Source organism: Haliotis cracherodii, unplaced genomic scaffold (assembly GCF_022045235.1).
Source record: "Haliotis cracherodii isolate W230 unplaced genomic scaffold, xgHalCrac1.p SCAF_29, whole genome shotgun sequence".
In the NCBI taxonomy this organism is placed as follows: Eukaryota; Metazoa; Mollusca; class Gastropoda; order Lepetellida; family Haliotidae; genus Haliotis; species Haliotis cracherodii.
The window spans coordinates 1,015,635-1,034,431 of NW_027266285.1; the positions used below are offsets into that span (position 1 = coordinate 1,015,635).

General features: G+C 36.4%; 1 protein-coding gene across 8 annotated transcripts in view; it reads left to right on the top strand.

The window, feature by feature from the left end:
* LOC139473536 (tensin-3-like) overlaps positions 1 to 18,797 on the top strand; it is a 258,760-nt gene that overhangs the window by 108,869 nt on the left and 131,094 nt on the right. Inside the window, exon 1 of one of the 8 annotated variants that reach the window (XM_071256162.1) lies at positions 17,045 to 17,372. The exons of the other annotated variants lie outside the window; for them this stretch is intronic. Within the exon in view, the coding sequence (XP_071112263.1) occupies positions 17,211 to 17,372 (162 nt within the window). The 5' untranslated portion in view covers positions 17,045 to 17,210. Of the gene's footprint in view, positions 1 to 17,044; positions 17,373 to 18,797 lie in introns of those variants that run through there. 8 annotated transcript variants of the gene reach the window in all.

The following is an 18,797-nucleotide window of genomic DNA, read 5'->3' on the forward strand; positions in this document are numbered from 1 at the left end:
GATGAACTAGTGTAGGTCAGGAGCAATCAGTCATATTTGGGGGACCTTGTCCATATCATAGCATGACATTCATATTCATCATATTCATCTTATTCATCTGTGGTTTGGGGGCGGTCATGATCATTATGTCTCAGGAGCACTGGCTCATTGATTACCAAGAACTAAAGAAGAATCCTCACATCATTTGCACTGTCATTATTCCAAAAAGGCATTCATAAATTACCAAACACGTCCATTGTGAAATATATCTTGTTGATTGGTTGTTGGTTGGTTTGTTGTTTAACGCCGCATTCAGCAATATTCCAGCTCTATGATGGCGGTCTGTAAATAATCGAGTCTGGACAAGACAATCCAGTGATTAATATCATGAGCATCGATCCACAAAATTGGGATCGATGACATGCATCAACCATGTCAGCGAGCCTGACCACCCGATCCCATTAGTCGCCTTTTACGACAAGCATAGTCGCCTTTTACAGCAAGCATGGGTTGCTGAAGACCCCGGAATCTTCACGGGTTGAAATATATCTTGTAATTGCTGTAATACTTCCAAGGATAAAAGAGTTTAAGGACTCCAAAACATTTGAAAACATTGCAAATAATAGAAAATGTCACCATGAAGTTACACATGGACCAAGTAGCATTTTGAAACATTCACTGACATGACTGTTTTTATCCCTGCACAATGATAGAGCAGAGGTTTTGTTGCTGCTAACAGATCTACTTGTTCCGCGTGTTATAAATGGTAAAGTATGAGATAATTGCCCCAGATTACCTGTCAGATACTTCCTATAATAATGATGTAGTTGGGGCAGATTGAAACAGAAACGCTAAATTTGTCTGATATAATGGCTGGAAGCACCATAATCAATAGCAATCTAATCTACCTGCTTACAGTGTATGTTGCATGGAAGACGATGGTGGGCCTGACAGGGGATGATGGAATAGTGAGGGGGAGTAGGAGGAGGATTGCAGCATCGTGCAGAAAGATGAACGCCCTCATTAATGTAGTTTATTTTTATGAAGGATTTTATGATTTCAGGGGAAATATTAAATCATGCTTTGAATAACCAAGTTGTGGAGATAATGGATTAAATTGTTATAAGGAACTTTCGAGTCAGGGTATTCTATTATGGGTTTGTTTGAACTTGTTTGTGCTGGTAATTGATTTTGCTGAAAATACGAGACTTCATCTTTTTAACATCATGGTAGGAAAGTATCTAAATATTTGTCACTAATCAATTTCTGTGGTATAAAGTTTTTGCAGACTTAGTACCAAGTTTGTCTTTTTCGAAAGATGTGTTAGATAGTAGAAACAATTACATTGCGTTTGCAGTTGAATTTGTTAAAGACCATGTGTGAAGTCTCTCCCTGTTAATTGAATTTATGCTCTTTCTATTTCAAAATTTTTGAGAAATGGTCGACAAAAGTGTCATATTAAGTTCTCAACAAATAAACCTGTTTAATCAATACAAGTGTATTGTTTTGTTGAAGGACAATCCTGCCAAATTCTGACCAAAGTGATTTTTGAAAATAAAATTTGTTGTGTTTGCTTGAAACTCAGAACATAATTTTGCTTCTATTTTTGTTGAAACATTCATTTCAAGAGTTTTGCCATGGAAACTAAAAAAGTCTTGGTATACAAAATCCCAAACAAACAAAAAGCACCAGGTCCCCTCAACACATATCTGTGTGCCAAGTCCTGTGAAGAAATATATGTGTTTCGCATAACTGGTGTAGCTTCAATATGGTGATGGAACGTCAACAGAAATTGGTTTCAAGTAATAAGAAGGATATGATATGTGTAGACCACAGGTACTGGTGGATTTGATAGAAAGGAGAAGGATATGATACATGTAGGCACAGCTGTGATATGTGTAGACCACAGCTACTGGTGGGATGGAAGGAAGGATTTGGCAATTGAGCCGAGCATGCTTCAAACAAATGACAAGCAATTTTAAGTTATCATATGATTCTGGTACATTACATTACACGAGCAGCATATATATTATAGTGTACGTATTATGGTTGCATTCACTCACTCACATGTCAGCTTTTTATGTCTTAAAATTAAAAAGTGTCATATCCAAATAGTATCAGATATTCCACTTCTACAAAGCTCTTTAAAATTAAGCTAACCTTTCTAACATATCACTTCAAGTTCAGTCTAAAGAGATTGCACATTTTTTGTCAATTCATAACAATGATGAAATTTAAAGTAGGATGTAATCCATTTATTACAAATCCACATGCAGCCATTTTATTACACGTTATAAAATACATGATTTAGGGTCAATCTGTACTGTTCAGTTGCACCAACAAGAAAGCAGCCATCTTGTGGTTTCAAGCAAGACATGCTGGCAGCAGAATGGTGAGATGTGACCCTAATTCCTGGAGACTCCCCATGACAATGGTGGAGTGGAGAGTCAACAAGCTGGTCAGGCACCATTAGTCCATGTCTCCTACTGTAATCTATCACTGAAAATAAACACCATCAAATACTTGACAGACTTCAGCAACGTTGTTGAAAGCCAGCCGGCAGCCTTCATAACACTCACAGGAGAAAGATTAACATGTATTGAGTGTTCTGTCACTGTGTCACAGAACTCGGAGACATTAATACTGGAAATGATTATTTCATGTTTTTTGTCAGAATTCAGGCAAGGCTATTTGAGGTTGTTTTGTCAGAATTCAGGCTATTTGAGGTTGTTTTTAAAGCAGTGTTTTTGGTTTGGTTTTTGATCTTTCATGATATTTTGTACGACTCAGTTGTCTGGGTTACAGTTATAATAAACATTACAATAATAAGTGAGTTGCAAGTGAAGTGTTTCTGGCAGTTCGTGGAGTAAGGTTTGCTTGCTCACTTTCATAGCCATTCACCATTTCAGAATTGGGGGACACTGGTAGCCTTGTTGCCTGAGGTGGCACATCTGACTTGGCTCACTTGTGGCCTTCATATCTGTTGGTCATTTGGGTTCAAATCCTGGATTAGGATCTCCAGTGTATCAGCATCATACTGGTGTTTGAGGGTTACACCAACAGTTTTTATCTGTATCAATTCTTCTCCAACATTATGCTAACAGTAAAGATATGACTGCGTGTGTATAACATTCACTTCAATATAGCATTCACTCACCCAGTGAATGATGTTCTTTAACCCTTATTGTGACCATTGAGACCATGGCATGATGTGATGATCTTCATGAATGTGGCCGAGAAAAGAAGGCAGAGGGAGACTGGTTTATGATGAGGGAGGCAACTGCTTCACCTGATTTAAGTTTCAGCCTTTCCTGACCTACACCTAGAGAATCCTAACGACAAACCTGTTCATGGAGGCTACAGCTGCAAGAAACAAGGTAAAAAGAATATTCCTGGCTAGATAAGGTTTAGTTGTCATTTTATGATGCATTACTGGCTGACTTAGAGAGGAGCTTCTTGAAAACATACACCTAGCTTTAACTCAGTGGTTATGTTTAATTATTCTCATTATTCACCAGATGGTTGCATGTTGCTGGTTCCAGCAAGATAACACATTTGCTGACACGTGGATATTACACCCCCAGTACATAAATATACACCCACCACTTCCGCTGCTGACCTCAAACATACCACCATGTGTAAGTACTACACATACTCTGATTAAAGAAATGTCATTACAGGTTCGGTGCCACTTAGAATGCTGCCAAATATTATCTATTTTTGTTCCCTCCTCAGGATGATGAATGCTTTGATGCATTTATATGTTAATGTGTTTATGGTTCTTGTGTACATGTACCGGCTTTGATATGGTCACTCAAAAAATGATTCTTCTGTAATTTATTATATTAAGTTCCTTTACCTCATCTGATTCTGGTGCATCAAGGTAGACCATATATCTTCTTCTGAAAGTTATTTAAGGAATTCCTGTGGAAATCATGTGCTTCATTTCATTTTTTTTTCAAAACAGGATTGACATTAATGAATTCCAGATTGTCACATACTTTGGAATATAAGGAATATTTTCTAAATTTGAAATGGCTACGCCTCTTAAATATATAAATATTCATTATCAATACCAATTCTTTACAGAAAGACCAAAAGCGAGGAAATCATGATTAGTTATGCTTTCAAGACATGTCATGTAGTAATGGAAAATTGTTAAAAAATGTTGAGGCTATTATTGATGATTTTTGTTTTATAATATCAATGCATAAAACTGATACTTTGGCCTTAGGACCAAATCGGTCCTAGTTTTGAAAAGCATGCTAGTATTTGGTATGACAACAGTTTTAGAAGCAATATATTGATTTATTCTTGCTGTTCATTAAGACCATCACGAACAATAACAGTGCTGATGTTATTACCATCAGTTGTCTCGTCGGACATCCACTCATCAGGATCATCTGTTTACAATTGTTTACTTATGTAAACACAAGATAATAATACCAAACTCAGCAGGGGATTTCTAACTCATACTGTTGTCCCTAATGGAAATCTTATGACTATTAAATCATGTTGATGAATAATAAGTTGTATCATACCTGATGTTTGTGGTGTCTTAAGTCATTAGGAAATTGACCCTTTGTCTTGTGAGTCAAAAGGTTTTCATAACAATTGTTTTTATTCAATTCAATGAATTAAATACCCCCATCCCCCAAAAGATTTTCAAGGATGGATCCAGCATTTTTAAAAGGAATGGGTAAAAAATATCAATATCCTCTCTCGGTCAATTTTACTTTGCATTCAACATACATTTGGTTTTCAAAAGGAACCTGCCTATGTTTGTTTAACAATATTTCTAAACTTGAAACTAATTCTAATATTAGTAGGTGATATTTAAGATATCATTTTCAATTTCATTTGAAAATGGATACAAGGCTTTCTCACTGACATAACTTTCATTCCATATGATGGCGATGATTAATGGAGGAAGATGGGCATAAAATTTGTGTGAATTAATTAATTGGGTGGTTGAACACTGTTCTAGTCAGGTGGCCAGGTTTATATCAACTCTTGGGAATCTGCCACAAATTAGTGACATGATGAAATATTTTCTGCCAGAATCAGGAAAAGTACGAGCAGTATTTCATTATATAATGAGTTTATTCCAAAATAGCTGGAAAGTGTAGCCAGGCCTGTTTCTTGTGAGCAATGCTCTAGACAGAGCTGTTGAGTTTGTCATCATCACATACATTAACCACCAGATATATACCCACAGTGGTAGGTGCTTCAAATACAAGCTAGACACTCTAATTGTGACTTCTTATGTGCTGCTACCTAAGTAGGGCTTGCTGTCGGCCTTCTTCAACCATTAAAGCCAGTAAGTCAAGGAATACATGTAAGACAAAAGAAGCCTGCAAGTATACAAAGACCAGAGTTTCACATGGAGTTTACATTATGACATTTGAAACATTTTGAATTCATATATTCACAATCACATTGAAAACATCAAAACACATGATATCTCAATACTTCTTTAAATGTCGGTAAAAATGAATTGTGAAATTGTTGCAGTTCATCAGCAATTGAAATAGCCAATTTATGGAATATCGCTATTTCTGAATTAGAACAGTAGGGTGATTTAATATACTGGTGCTGCAAATTATGTGATACCCTGCTAAGACAAGGCAGTCAAAATTGCCAGGAGAACCATGCTAAAACCGTGTCCATACACTAAATAATCAAGGAATTCCAATAAAACTTCTGATCTGTACAATATCATCAGCCTTTATAGACATGCTGATATATTTGGCAACTCTTTCTTGATACATTTAGGAAATGTATAATTTAGGCTGCTGATATCAACTTACTCAAGTCCATGTTGATGGTTCACATCTCTATTGGTTGTAGATTCTCCATATCAACTTACACAATTCCCAGTTGATGGTTCACATCTCTATTGGTTGTAGATTCTCCATATCAACTTACTCAATTCCCAGTTGATGGTGGTACATATCTCTATTGGTTGTAGATTCTCCATATCAACTGACTCAGTTCCCAGTTGATGGTTCACATCTCTATTGGTTGAAGATTCTCCATATCAACTGACTCAGTTCCCAGTTGATGGTTCACATCTCTATTGGTTGCAGATTCTCCATATCAACTTACTCAATTCCCAGTTGATCGTGGTACATATCTCTATTGGTTGTAGATTCTCCATATCAACTTACTCAATTCCCAGTTGATGGTTCACATCTCTATTGGTTGTAGATTCTCCATATCAACTTACTCAATTCCCAGTTGATGGTTCACATCTCTATTGGTTGAAGATTCTCCATATCAACTGACTCAATTCCCAGTTGATGGTTCACATCTCTATTGGTTGTAGATTCTCCATATCAACTGACTCAATTCCCAGTTGATGGTTCACATCTCTATTGGTTGTAGTTTCTCCATATCAACTTACTCCATTCCCAATTAATGGCTCACATAATTTTTATCCCCCACCAAAAAGTAAGAAGGCGAAATAGGAATGGGTGCAGTTTGTCACATTTTGCTTTCGGAGTATAACTCAGAAAATGTTTAATATTTTACCATGAAACTTTGCATATGTATCAAACACATGCTGAATTGGTTCCTTTTGGTGTTTCAATGGCAATAAGTATGACTTTACCCAAGTACAGGCTGCATTCATTACCATAGCATAACTTAAAAGCCAGATGGGTTGTAGTGTTCATTTCTGGATCATGTATCCATAATTTTTATCCCCCCCCCACATATAATCACAGGGGGATATAGCCATCAGTATGTCCGTCTGTCTGTCCGCCTGTCCGTCTGTAATCATTGATTGTCCGGAGCATATTTCCTAAACCGTACAACCTAGCTTCACAAAACGTGATACACTTACCAATCAGGCTCAGTAGTAGTGCCTTTTACTATTTAGAGATTTTTAGAATATTTTATTTTTGTCGTTTCCATGGAAATATGATGAACTTAGGAAATTTGAGAATAGTGCTCTTGTCCGGATCATATTTCCTGAACCATACAACTTAGCTTCTCAAAAGTTTTTACACCTATCAAGCAGGTTATGTGGTTGTTCCTTTGCTATTAACAGATTTTTTCTTTTTTTTCCTTTTTCAATTTAAATTGAAAATTGATGAACTTAGGGTAATGTCCTCGTCTGGAGCATATCTTCTAAACCATGAGACAGAGATTCACCAAACTTTATGCACATATCAATCATGTTCACTAGTAGTGCAGTTTGTTATTTATAGATTTTAATCTTTTTAATTTGTAGCCCCTGACATATAATTCTAAGGTGTACTTTTTACCGATGTCATATACTATATATATGATGTGAGCTACATAACCTAGTACATTCCCTTTATGCCTTTGTGTAATGAGGCTACTACAGAGCTATTGCCTAGCGAATCTGCAAAGTTATTGTTATTACAATTTCATGAGATCATCAGAAAGTGAGCTACATAAACCAATATTTAATAACCTTCATTATATTTCTGGTTTGGGCATCAAGGAAAAAGATTTCCTTGCCAATCTAAATACATTTGAAGGTACACACAGTTTACCGACATGCCACGTCGGGGGGGATGTGTCATCTTCGGATGACTCTTGTTTAATTATATTTGGAATGAAACTTTATCCCCATAATAACACAGTACTGAAATTATCATGCTAGTTTGGATTGTATAAAGATCTACGTAGGGTTGTCTGAGAACTGTCACCGTAGTTACCATATTTTCTTGAGGATAGTGCACACTTTTTTTTTAAAAAACACAGCTGTGTAGAAGGGTGTGTTCATTATACACGAATTAATTAGTTTTGATGTTTTTTCCCCCATGGCAAGACATTACCGCAAGCACGTAACACCGGAAATACCATGTCAACAAATCCATATTGAAGTACGCAAATTAGTCATGTAATTACACTGTCTGGCTATAAAAAGTGTTCTTTGTATATCTGTACTTATGTTTGTAACTTATTTTATTAATTTTATTCAAAATTCCTTTTAATATTGTTTTAATTAATTTCAGCGAAATCAGGTTTGAAGCAATCGGAAGATTGCACAACACACCGTTATTAACAGCAACCACGGTCAGATTACCGCAATGACGCCTTAATCCCTGGATATAAAACAATGCCTAGCAGAACAAAAAATACAATTTAAACGGTAAATCAACATGTCTAGTGATTTTTTTTATCTCAAATTTCGAATCTGTACAGACCAAGTTTCTCATCACCCGTTCGTTTGCCGGACTTCGGTAAAGGGGTACGGTGTACAAAAATTCTGCGCTTGGTATTCAAATTTTTATCCCCAAAATATTGAATCCGCTAGAGGGGGAAGCACATTATACATGGGTGCGCACTATACTCAAGAAAATATGGTACCTAATTGAGATGTATACCACTTAAGAGAGGAACTTGAAGATGTTATATAGTTAATTATTGTGAAAAACATGCAAACCACAACTTACAAGTGACACCCAAACAAGCCTACTTCCTTGTTGTGGGTTTAATAAATGAATTAGCGCTTGAAATCAGGTTTACAAACAGTTCCAGTGAACATAGTTCACATAGGCAATTGCGTTGCACACAACCAGACAATTCATATTGGCGAGGATACACCTATTTCATGGTTAATGGTTGTAGATTCTTTATATCAAGTTTAGTCTTGCTAAAAAGCTTTGATAGTTTAAAGTACTGAAGTGAAGTTGTCTAGCGTGCTTGGATGAAAGTGCTGTCTCCCTGCCAACTATCTTACATGAGGAAGTCATCATTCTCAGGCCAACTATTTATATATTGCATTAACAAACTATCACACTTCCTGATAGGTTGCACAGGTTGTTTACAAAGCCGATGAAAAATTGGTTGTGAAGCTCTCGAGCCAAGTATAATTAAACCCTATTTCTGGCGTTGAAAGATGCCAAACATGCAGGCAGGTAAATGGTTCACTAAGAATTGACTTTTGATACCATAAAAGTTACTTTCTATTTAGTCCTGTGAGAGGTAGAAACAGGTGACTGTGTCTTATCAGGTGTGATAATTCAAGTATCCCATACTGTTGTATTAATGCTTCATTTTATTTAGAGCAGATATCTGGTGCAATTTATGATTAATTAATGTTGGGGCTGTTTCAGATCAAGGAGTTTACTTGCAGGTATTGACACCAGAGTATGAAATTACTCAGATGGGTTAATGTGAGTCTCTTAGAAAAATTAAATATTAAGTTTAATCATTTTATTTCAATCGGCTCAGAGGTTTTATTGACCAGATATAAAATGGAAAATGAGATTTGTTTCCGGTTGTTGCTTTTAATTTATCTTTGAACGATACTGTGATACTTGAATGGCAGCTCAATATGTTGGTGTAAACATTGTATCAAGATACTGATATCAACACCTGAACTTTGAAGTATGGTATAACATTGAAAAACCTGGGGTGATATAAGTATTTTTACTTAATTGATCCAACAGTGATGAAACAAGAAGTAAAAATTATGCATACTCAACAAATGATTTGTCTCTCATATGTCATGGGAATAAATGGCCCATGTTCAGTTCTTATTTTGGTATCTCATTTAAAGCTCAGATTTTGATTATGAAATTATCATTTTTATCACACGCAGTAGATATCATGATATGTACCATAATACATCACACTTAGTGGGCCATTTTACTTTGGCAGTGTATTGTATTAGCTAATTGGCCTTATATGAATGTATGTACATGAAAACAGGTGTTTTTGAGCCTCCTCACTATTTAGCCCATGGGCTTAAAATGGAAAAATAAAATGCTTTTAAGCTCATGGACTTAAATTAAGTTGAAAAACAGATTTATCTCCCTTATAGGATGTGCTTCAACACATGTTGTTGCATGCTTCTATATGGCCAATTTGCACCAATTTTGCACCTTAAGCTCGGTTAGAGGTTTCCACATTTACAAGTCACAGTGGATCCCTAACTCACTATGAAATATTAAATGCATAAGAAAGACATGCATAACTGCATCAGTTGTTACTTTTTGACAGATGTCATTTCAATTTTCAATGTGTTTTTGACTCATTATTTTCAAGTTGGAAAAGAAAATCATGTGTTATGTTAATGTGTTGCTCTCTCATTCCATTGGTGACTATTTTTTCATTAAACTTGGGATATTCATTCTTCTTATCATTTTTTGCCCTGTTTTGTTTTAAAGCGCAGGACTTAAAAACTTGCAGTTCCAGTTGTTTGGACTGTATCTGCAGTTTTCGTATTAGGGTCAGTGCAGCAAGTGTGACAAATTTTATTGGTGAAGCCGTAAAGCAATGCTTGCTCACACCAGATTAAGCTGAAGCAGAGTTTCAGTTATCATTACTTTTTTTACTATCATTACTTTACTATCTATTTCAAATAATAAAGAATTGATGGCAAAATAAGTTAAGTCTCTGATATTCAAAACTTATCCTTTTATGTTAATATTCTGTTTTATAAGAATTATATTGTGGAAAATTAATATCATTATTCTAAAACATGTTATATTGTAAAATATTGGTATTGTGACACTGGCATTTGTTGTATGCTTCTAATATTTGATCGCTATATATGCTGGTATAAAGAAAGATGTGTCTTGAAGGTAATATATGTATACTTATATAATAGATTTCTTTGATTCTAGACAGGAGAACACATAAACTGTAAAATAGCATCTAGCTATGTCAGTCAGTTTATGGCACCCAGTTGTAGCCTGTGCTCATCTGAATCTAAATGAGAGATCAGCAGAGTATGTAAAGAATTCCATATTGAATTGGCCCTGACCATCTGTTGTGATGTATCATTGTTTAAAGCACTTGGTCAGTCAGTTGGACATCCTCCCTTTTCCAGGGATTGTAGGTTGTGTGCACAGACTGTTCTTCCAGGAAGTTCAAGTAGAGTTTATCAGTTGTAGAGTTAGTATCTACCTCAATCCCCAGCAGATGCAGAGTGTGGTTTAGTCAGGAGAACATATTTGTGGCATCCCTTCCTGCTGCTCTCTCTGCTGTGGTATATGCCGTACACATCTCCCACCCTGTTTACTGTGCTGGTGTATATGAAGTATACATCTCCCCTACTTTGCTCTTGTATATGAAGTATACATCTCCCCTACTGTGCTGGTGTATATGAAGTATACATCTCCCTTTCTTTGCTGGTGTATATGATGTTTACATCTCCCCCACTCCTCTAATGCCATGCAACATTAATCCAGGTTGTAACGCCTCCTTATGTGCCCTCAATGGTTACCCATCCACTGCATCCTCTCAGATTTAAATGTGACATTTTTTTTAAAAGTTAAATAGATATGACTGGTTTTACGATCCTTAAGAGCTTGCAAATCTTTGTTGAGTTTGTTTGATGAATACAAGGATAATGTGTCACACTGTTAAAGAGGTGCTGATTTATCACCAATCTGGAGAGAAAATGGATTTCAAGACATATTATCATGGTTTGAACTAGTCTGTGATGGAAGACTGGGGTGTGCATATGGTTCAAATGCAACAAGTATAAATTTGATACAACTGGTGATTCTTTTCTCATGCTGTTATATTTACAACCCCCATTCATTTACTTGCACTTTGCTATCACTTTTGCTCACATTATTAAAACCTCTGATAAGATGGTTCTTTCTGAGGTTAGGTATGCTTACACAGTGTAATCATGTCCTGTACAGGTAGAGAAGATAAGACAAACACAAAATGCAGTTAACACCTTGATAGGAAGAACACAGTTGTTCCGTCAGTTCCAACCATGTGCTGCTACAGCTCACTTCTCTCAACACAGCGAGTTATCCTGTAATGGATGAACACAGGTCCTGCTACATCTATCTGTTGTCAGCAGTGTGGATAACACAAGTGCATTACAACAGAATGTTATAACAGATTGCCCAGCTTTAATAGTCTTTCTTCCTTTCAGATGGAAGAAGTGGTTCACTGTTTTTGGAGCAGGTTTATTCGGTTGCTGAATCTAGCTGAATTATCTTATCTGAATCACTTGCTGTAAACAAGGTTCAACTACATTGGCCTTTGAAGTTGCATTATTTTATTTCTGTGGGGAACTCTTCACATCTCATTTTTTTTAAAGATTTAAGTTCACCCAAACCAAAGGTTCACATTTTCAATGTCTTCTCTCTGTAAAGGTGTAATGATATGGGGGGCCCCGATACATATCTCGATACCATGGCTGCAACATGACTTGTATTCAGAAACAGTACTCCATAAGTTGATATTCTTTCGTTTTGCAGGTGAATCACAACCATGAGTCATTTGTTTTTTAATATCAGAGATCGAAGATCGTATGTTGTAGAGCATATAGTCTAGAGGGAATTGTGAATGTTATGCTTTCTATAGACCACAGGGAAAAACTAGACAATCTGCATAAGCTGCAGCTGGTTGTTGAACAATTTTGGTTATTTTTCACGTTTTACTCCAATATTACTTGCAATGGTATTGTGTGCCTGCAGCTAGAGGGGTTGTAACAGTTCTTCTCATTAAGAAACAATGCAGATATAACTGCAGTGGGGAACCTCTGTATCTAATGTTTGAATATTTTTTGTTGTTAATTTTTGGTATTTGAATGATGAAAGAAATGGATGAATGGATGTATGGACACAGTGAAGTCTCAATTCAAAATGATATACAAGTGATGTTACTGTTACTCTTGTTATCAATTTATTTGCTGTATAGATTTACAGGTTTTGGCTGCAATAACATGCTCAAATGTATACTTTTTAATGCTTATGTATGTATCTGAGATATTAGTGCACCTGTGTGGAGTTTCCAGCAGGGAGCACAACACAAACAGGTGCAGGAATATAGGTATCACTGGCCTACATAGATCAAAGCAGTGCTGAGGAGTTGAGGTTGGTATAGATATGCAGATAAAGTGTGTACAGGATATGATATTCATCATGTTGAGCTGTGGGTCGACCAGGCTGGTCAAGAGTACTAGGAGCTTGTAGGAGTTGCACATGGTGGGGGAGGGGTTTCCTGTAGGGTGAGGGAGTAAACTGTTGGGTACATAGTTGTGAGGTGCAAGGAGTTTCTGAGCTCAAACAATTTTGCTAATAGATAACAGAAACATCATTTATGATTTTGACTGCATTAACCTTTTTAAATTCTTGTATTTCTATGATTATGGCAACATTTTGCTTCTAAATAAATCACTGTTTATTTCATTGAGTAGAAATACTACTATGATCAGCAATTTGAGGCCAGCAATTTATGGGTTGGTTTTGTGAAATCCTGTTAATGATTGGCTGAAACGGTTTTATTGTTAAGAGTTCTGGCTTGCTTCAGTTGACTTAACTGAAACATACATGGAAGTAAGATTATATTGATGACACTATCAACTAATGTCCTGACAAGAGATTTAGCTGTCCAGGAATGCTCATGGATTTGCTTGCACGTATGTGTGGCATGAATGTACATTTTAAACCTCATGCTAGAGCACTCCAAAATGAAATATGATAAAGAGATACCTATAGTTAGACAAGCTCTAATTTCACAGCGCAGTAGGTTTATCTTGGCATGTTGCATGTCTCTGCTCATTGTTCTGCCATCAATACCGCTACAGCAGGAGAAGTCAAAGCACTGGCTTATTTTATAGCTAAAACTGGATAGAATTATCATTAAACCGCCCGCATGTTATCAGAAATCAGCGGGCCACTGTAACTTGATAATGCCCTCATATTTCTTGACGTCAGTTAGGTGACGTCACGTTGACTAATGATGTCATCTGGTTTGTTCTATGACGTTTCCATATTTGTAAAAGTGTGTCATTGGCATTCATGTTGATTGCAGTAAAAGTTTCAAAACAGATATTGTTGTTTCTTTTTATTTGATAACAAATTCCATCCATTTTAGCTATAATAACGGTTATGCTATTTTTCAGGGCATTATCATTAGCAGAAGCCCTCGGTCTTTTCAACTGCCCTCCTCCATCGGGCAGTTAATGGAAGACCTCGGGCTTCTGCAAATGATAATGCCCTGAAAAATAACGTTACCCTTATAATAATAATCTCAAAAGGTGTGTTGTAGAGGATAGGTTTGATGCATGATAGATTCCAGCTTGTGTATTCTTGGAAATTATTTTTATTTAAGAAATAAATGATGAGTGGTAGTTGGTTATCGTACAATAAAACACGGTGGGGAGAATAAACCATGAGGGGCAATGCCCCGAGTGCCTTTATATTTCCAGTAGTGTTTTATTGTACGATAATCAATGACTACGAGTCGAATCTCCAGAAATTACTTCATGATAGAACAATGTTTTATTGTGAAATAAACCAAACTTTGTTTTTCATTGTTCTGTGTGATTTATCGTGTAGCCATCTTATATTGGTACATAATAAACATTTGTTTTTGGCATAAGCTAAATATGACAATGTGTATTGCAACTGAAAAAAATGTCAAATATCTGATGTGTGCATGTTCAGATAAAACATTTGTCACTTTTGAAGTTTTATTGGAACACAGAAATGTTTGATGACATTGTTGTGTTGTTCCCAAAGAAAGTAAGAAAATAAGATTACTATAGTCATAAAATGTTATTATTGTTCTGCTGTACAAATATTTGACCTCTTCATGACCTTAGTTTTGAAAAAAAGCCATTTGAAAATCTGAAAAATATATTTAGTAGAGAATTCAAAAGTGAAATGATAAGTATGAACACTTGGCAAGACCTGGTTGTACAGATGAAGCTTTGAAAGTCATTCAGTATTCCTTTGCCAGTTTGACATTTACCACTGACAAGTTTTGGATCATATTGGTGCTGCTTCAGACAATGGTTGCATTCCAAGACTGCGAATCAGAATTGAATGTATGTCAGGCTGTGTGGAGGTTTGCAGCCGCAGATGGGCGATGACAGGTGTGTCAGACTGTCTTGTGGGATCTGCAGCGCAGAGGAGCTCAATATTCAAGGAAATTTAAGATAGGGGCTACTTGTATGTGACAATTGAGCTTTCTGGATTTTGCTGATGATTCTGGAAGGTCTAGTCCGTCTTTGATCCTTGCTGAGAAAGATTGAAGATTTGATGCATAAACATGTGAAACATATCTTGAAGTTCTTTGGACAGATATTGTTGTTTTCTACTTGTGAAACTTTATCACCAAATGTTGACTGTTGATCAGTTTTCATGACTGCTCTTTCAAGATTCTAGGGAGTTGGAACCAGTTAATGTATTTCTCTTTGTTTTCATCCAGTGACAGCTTTAGTTGTGGAAGTAAAATGTTATTGCTGATTATTTCCTTGTCGCAGAATTAACCCCTTTACTAATAAAAACAAAACTTCAATGAATAACAGCCACTAGACAGATGAAAATGGACAATTCCTATATGAATCATTGAGGCTAATTGTTCATCTCAGGTTACTGCAGTATTGGCTTTAACAATGTTGTACAAGGACATTGTTATAAATCTTAAGATATCTTCTTGTGATCTCTTTCATCCAGCAGCAAATTAAATACAAGCTACTTTTCAGGGGCATGTTCCAAACACGTGTGGCTATATACAATAATTGGATTTATTGGTAGACATCTTGACAGATCGCCACCTAATTTATCGAACATTAGCAGTCAAGAAAACTGATCGTTAAGTGATCTGGAAACATTGATTGATAAAAGTATTTTGGAGCCTTTTCCTGAGAATCTGTGTCATGTTTGTTGAGAGAGATCCACCTGTGCTGGATGCCATGTTTGGCTTGGAACCTGTGAAGTTTTCTTTAGATGGGTTTTAGAAGGATTTTGGCAGTGTACTTGGTGAGCACATGTGGCTATAAAGGAATTAAACCATTCTTATGAATAACAAGCTATTGACAAACTGGATGGATGAAGCTTTCAGAAACTTAATCCTAAGTATTTCTTTGAAAATGTGATATCAAGACATAATACCCAGCTCTGTTCTCTGCCATTGAATTTACTGATGATCCTAAATTGCTGGCACTTTTATTCAGTGTTCATTTTGGGCAGAAAGGGCCTAATACAGAGTTCGTTGTAGCTTGCATAACATTGGACATGTTCCCATCTAATTTAATCCTGGGATTACTTTGAATGCAAAGTTATAGATTTTTTTGACAGTACTGGAAGTGGTCATAACACACCAGGGGAACCCTCCAAGGATTGTATGAAACCACGGAAATTGATGCAGCGAGATCATGATACATCTGGTGGCCATTCTGTCTCCTTCATCTAACTCCTGGATTCCTGAATCCCGTGATATTTACAGACCTAACTATAGCCCACTTACATCTTCATTTGCGGGTTCCGGAAGCACATGACTGATTTCCAGATTTTACCTGTGTCTTGCCCATCTAAAAGATGTGTACAAGTGGTCACTACAAATATACCCATCTGTGAAGATGCCTTCTGAAGCAAATGGCTTTAATGTTTGTTTTTCTCTTGGATTATTGTTATTCAAACAGAAAAGTGCTCTGTGGTGTTGTGTGAGTTTTAGAGATTGAACTTTTGTCTTTGAGTTTGTTGTACTATTGTTTTAAGGTTGATCATTGATCTGAAAGTGATATTTATTTGATGGTGGGATCATATTTTCCTGTTCATAAAACTCTCAAGAGCAAAAGCCTAATTTACCTATTAATTTGGAGGTACACTCTTCGAGTAAGGTGAGAAGTTTAACAACCAGTGTCAGTTATTCCTGACTGATTCCACCTCATTGTTCTCACCCATACAGAATTTTCACGTTTTGAGGAAACATTACTTCAACACTCCTGCTAATCTGTATACTTAAAAGTGTGTTTTGTGGAAGAGTGTCCGGAATTGTTGTTACTGCTCCAGTACTTCACAACTTCCACCAAGTTCCTGCATTATCTGCACAAATGAGGTTCATCTTCCATGGCTGAACCTACCTAGATCATAAATTTCCAAGAACAGTAGAAATTGAGAAATAGCTCTGTTGGATTGCCAGCACCAGACAGACTCCAACAGTTTAGACTGAAGGAAACCACTAATCATTGCTTGAACATTTTGGCAGGAGAGAGAGTGAGAGAGAGAATCCCAGCTCATCCGACCGAGTCTGAATACTGCTAGTGTAGTGTCATAGCCGATAATAGCAGTTACGTGTATTAACTCTTCCTCCCACCATCCACACACACCAGCCTGGCTTGGCATTAGCAGGCTGCGGATTGTGGCTGCACTTCTGGATGCACAGGGTGCACTCTGCCCCATGCTTTCGCAATACTGTAAGATGCATGTAGAAAATTTGGACATAGAGGAACGGACAAAAGACAGCTTCAAGTAGTTACCAATGCAGCCATGCTAAAGTTTGTGTACACTAAACCGCCAAGAGGAAAAGGAAATCTAGGATCCCCCACCTCGGAAACTTACCCCCCAAGGGATAGAACCCCCACCCCCAGGGGCAGAGTGTCACCTAAAGTTTCGTTTTTGTCCAGTCGGAAGTCACCTGTTTCTTCACACGTAGGTTTATTTTATGTTTTTGTGTTTTGGTGTTTGTGGGTATACATTGGTTATCACTGCAATATATACATTAATGATTGATTCTCTATTCATAATTTGTCTTTCAGATTAATTTAGTGGAAAGTGTCTTTTTGAACTGAATCAAATGACAGCTTTTCCACTGTGATGATTAAGTTGATATGGTTGATGTTTAACATATGCATGTGATTAAGGAATAAAAAGGTTAAAAAATATTTCAGATGAAAAACATCATTGGAAGTTATTATGATTATGATCTTTAAAGTGAAACACAATATCAGCAAACTGACTAAAAAACAGCAGCATGTTACTTTATTCTTTTTAATTAGGAAGTTGAATAGGTAAAGTAACAATCAAATGTTCATAAGTATTGTCATGTAAGTATTAACAAATATCAGATCAGTTACCAATTACATGCATAGACATATGTGCTAGGGAAAGAAGAACATATACACAAACCTGTTGCTGAGGGCAGGGAGAAAGTATAAGATTAGACTATTGTGGGTAAGTACAACAAAGTTTAAATGATTGAGTTGAAGAAATCACATGTATGTATTTACCAGTGGCAATGTCAGTCTAAATAATGAACTTAAGATAAACAGTATTTGTATTTGAGAACAACACTGTATATCTACTTGTTGAACACCAGCTACTCAGAAGCCTGTCTGGTCCGTTTGTTGATGTGTGTTGCCATGGCAATATTTTCCCAAGATGATCATTTCAGTGTATGCTTTAAACAGACAGTGAGGCTCTCTTAGAGAATATCCAAAATAAACTCCTGAAGTTTTTGTCAGTTTATTCATGCCTCTTAATTTATCACATTTATCAGTGTGCAGAAGATGTTTTCAACAGAGTTCCTTACATGACGTTGAAGTGTTACGTCATAGAATAGAAGCTGGGGATGTTTTATGTTGTCGGATAAAACATCCCACTACAACAATAACACCAAATCTATTTTCCAATTATTCTTTTCATATTTTCATATATTTCATTGATATGTCTGAATTATGTCTTATATTCCAATAATGATCAGTTGAGAGGTTGGCAACAATTAAATGAATTTGTTGTGTATCATGCTTTAACCTAACAAAAGCCAAGGTGTTCAGATTAAGAACATGTGCCCAGACTTAAGCAGATATTAACTCCAGCTATTATTATTGGCTATATGTTGGAAAGTAGGTTCCAGCCCCGGGTCTCATTCCACAAAGCAATATTCTCTGATTGTTTCACATAGACCTACAGTGGATTGTAGGACTAAGATCACTTTGTAGAATGGAGCCCAATATTATAAGTGAACCTGCGGAGAATACATTTCACCTACAGAAGGTGTTGATACCAAAGAAGTTGGAGCACTATAACCCTCTTGAAGCCTGTACTGTGCTTGATGAAAACAGATGGAGCTTGGCA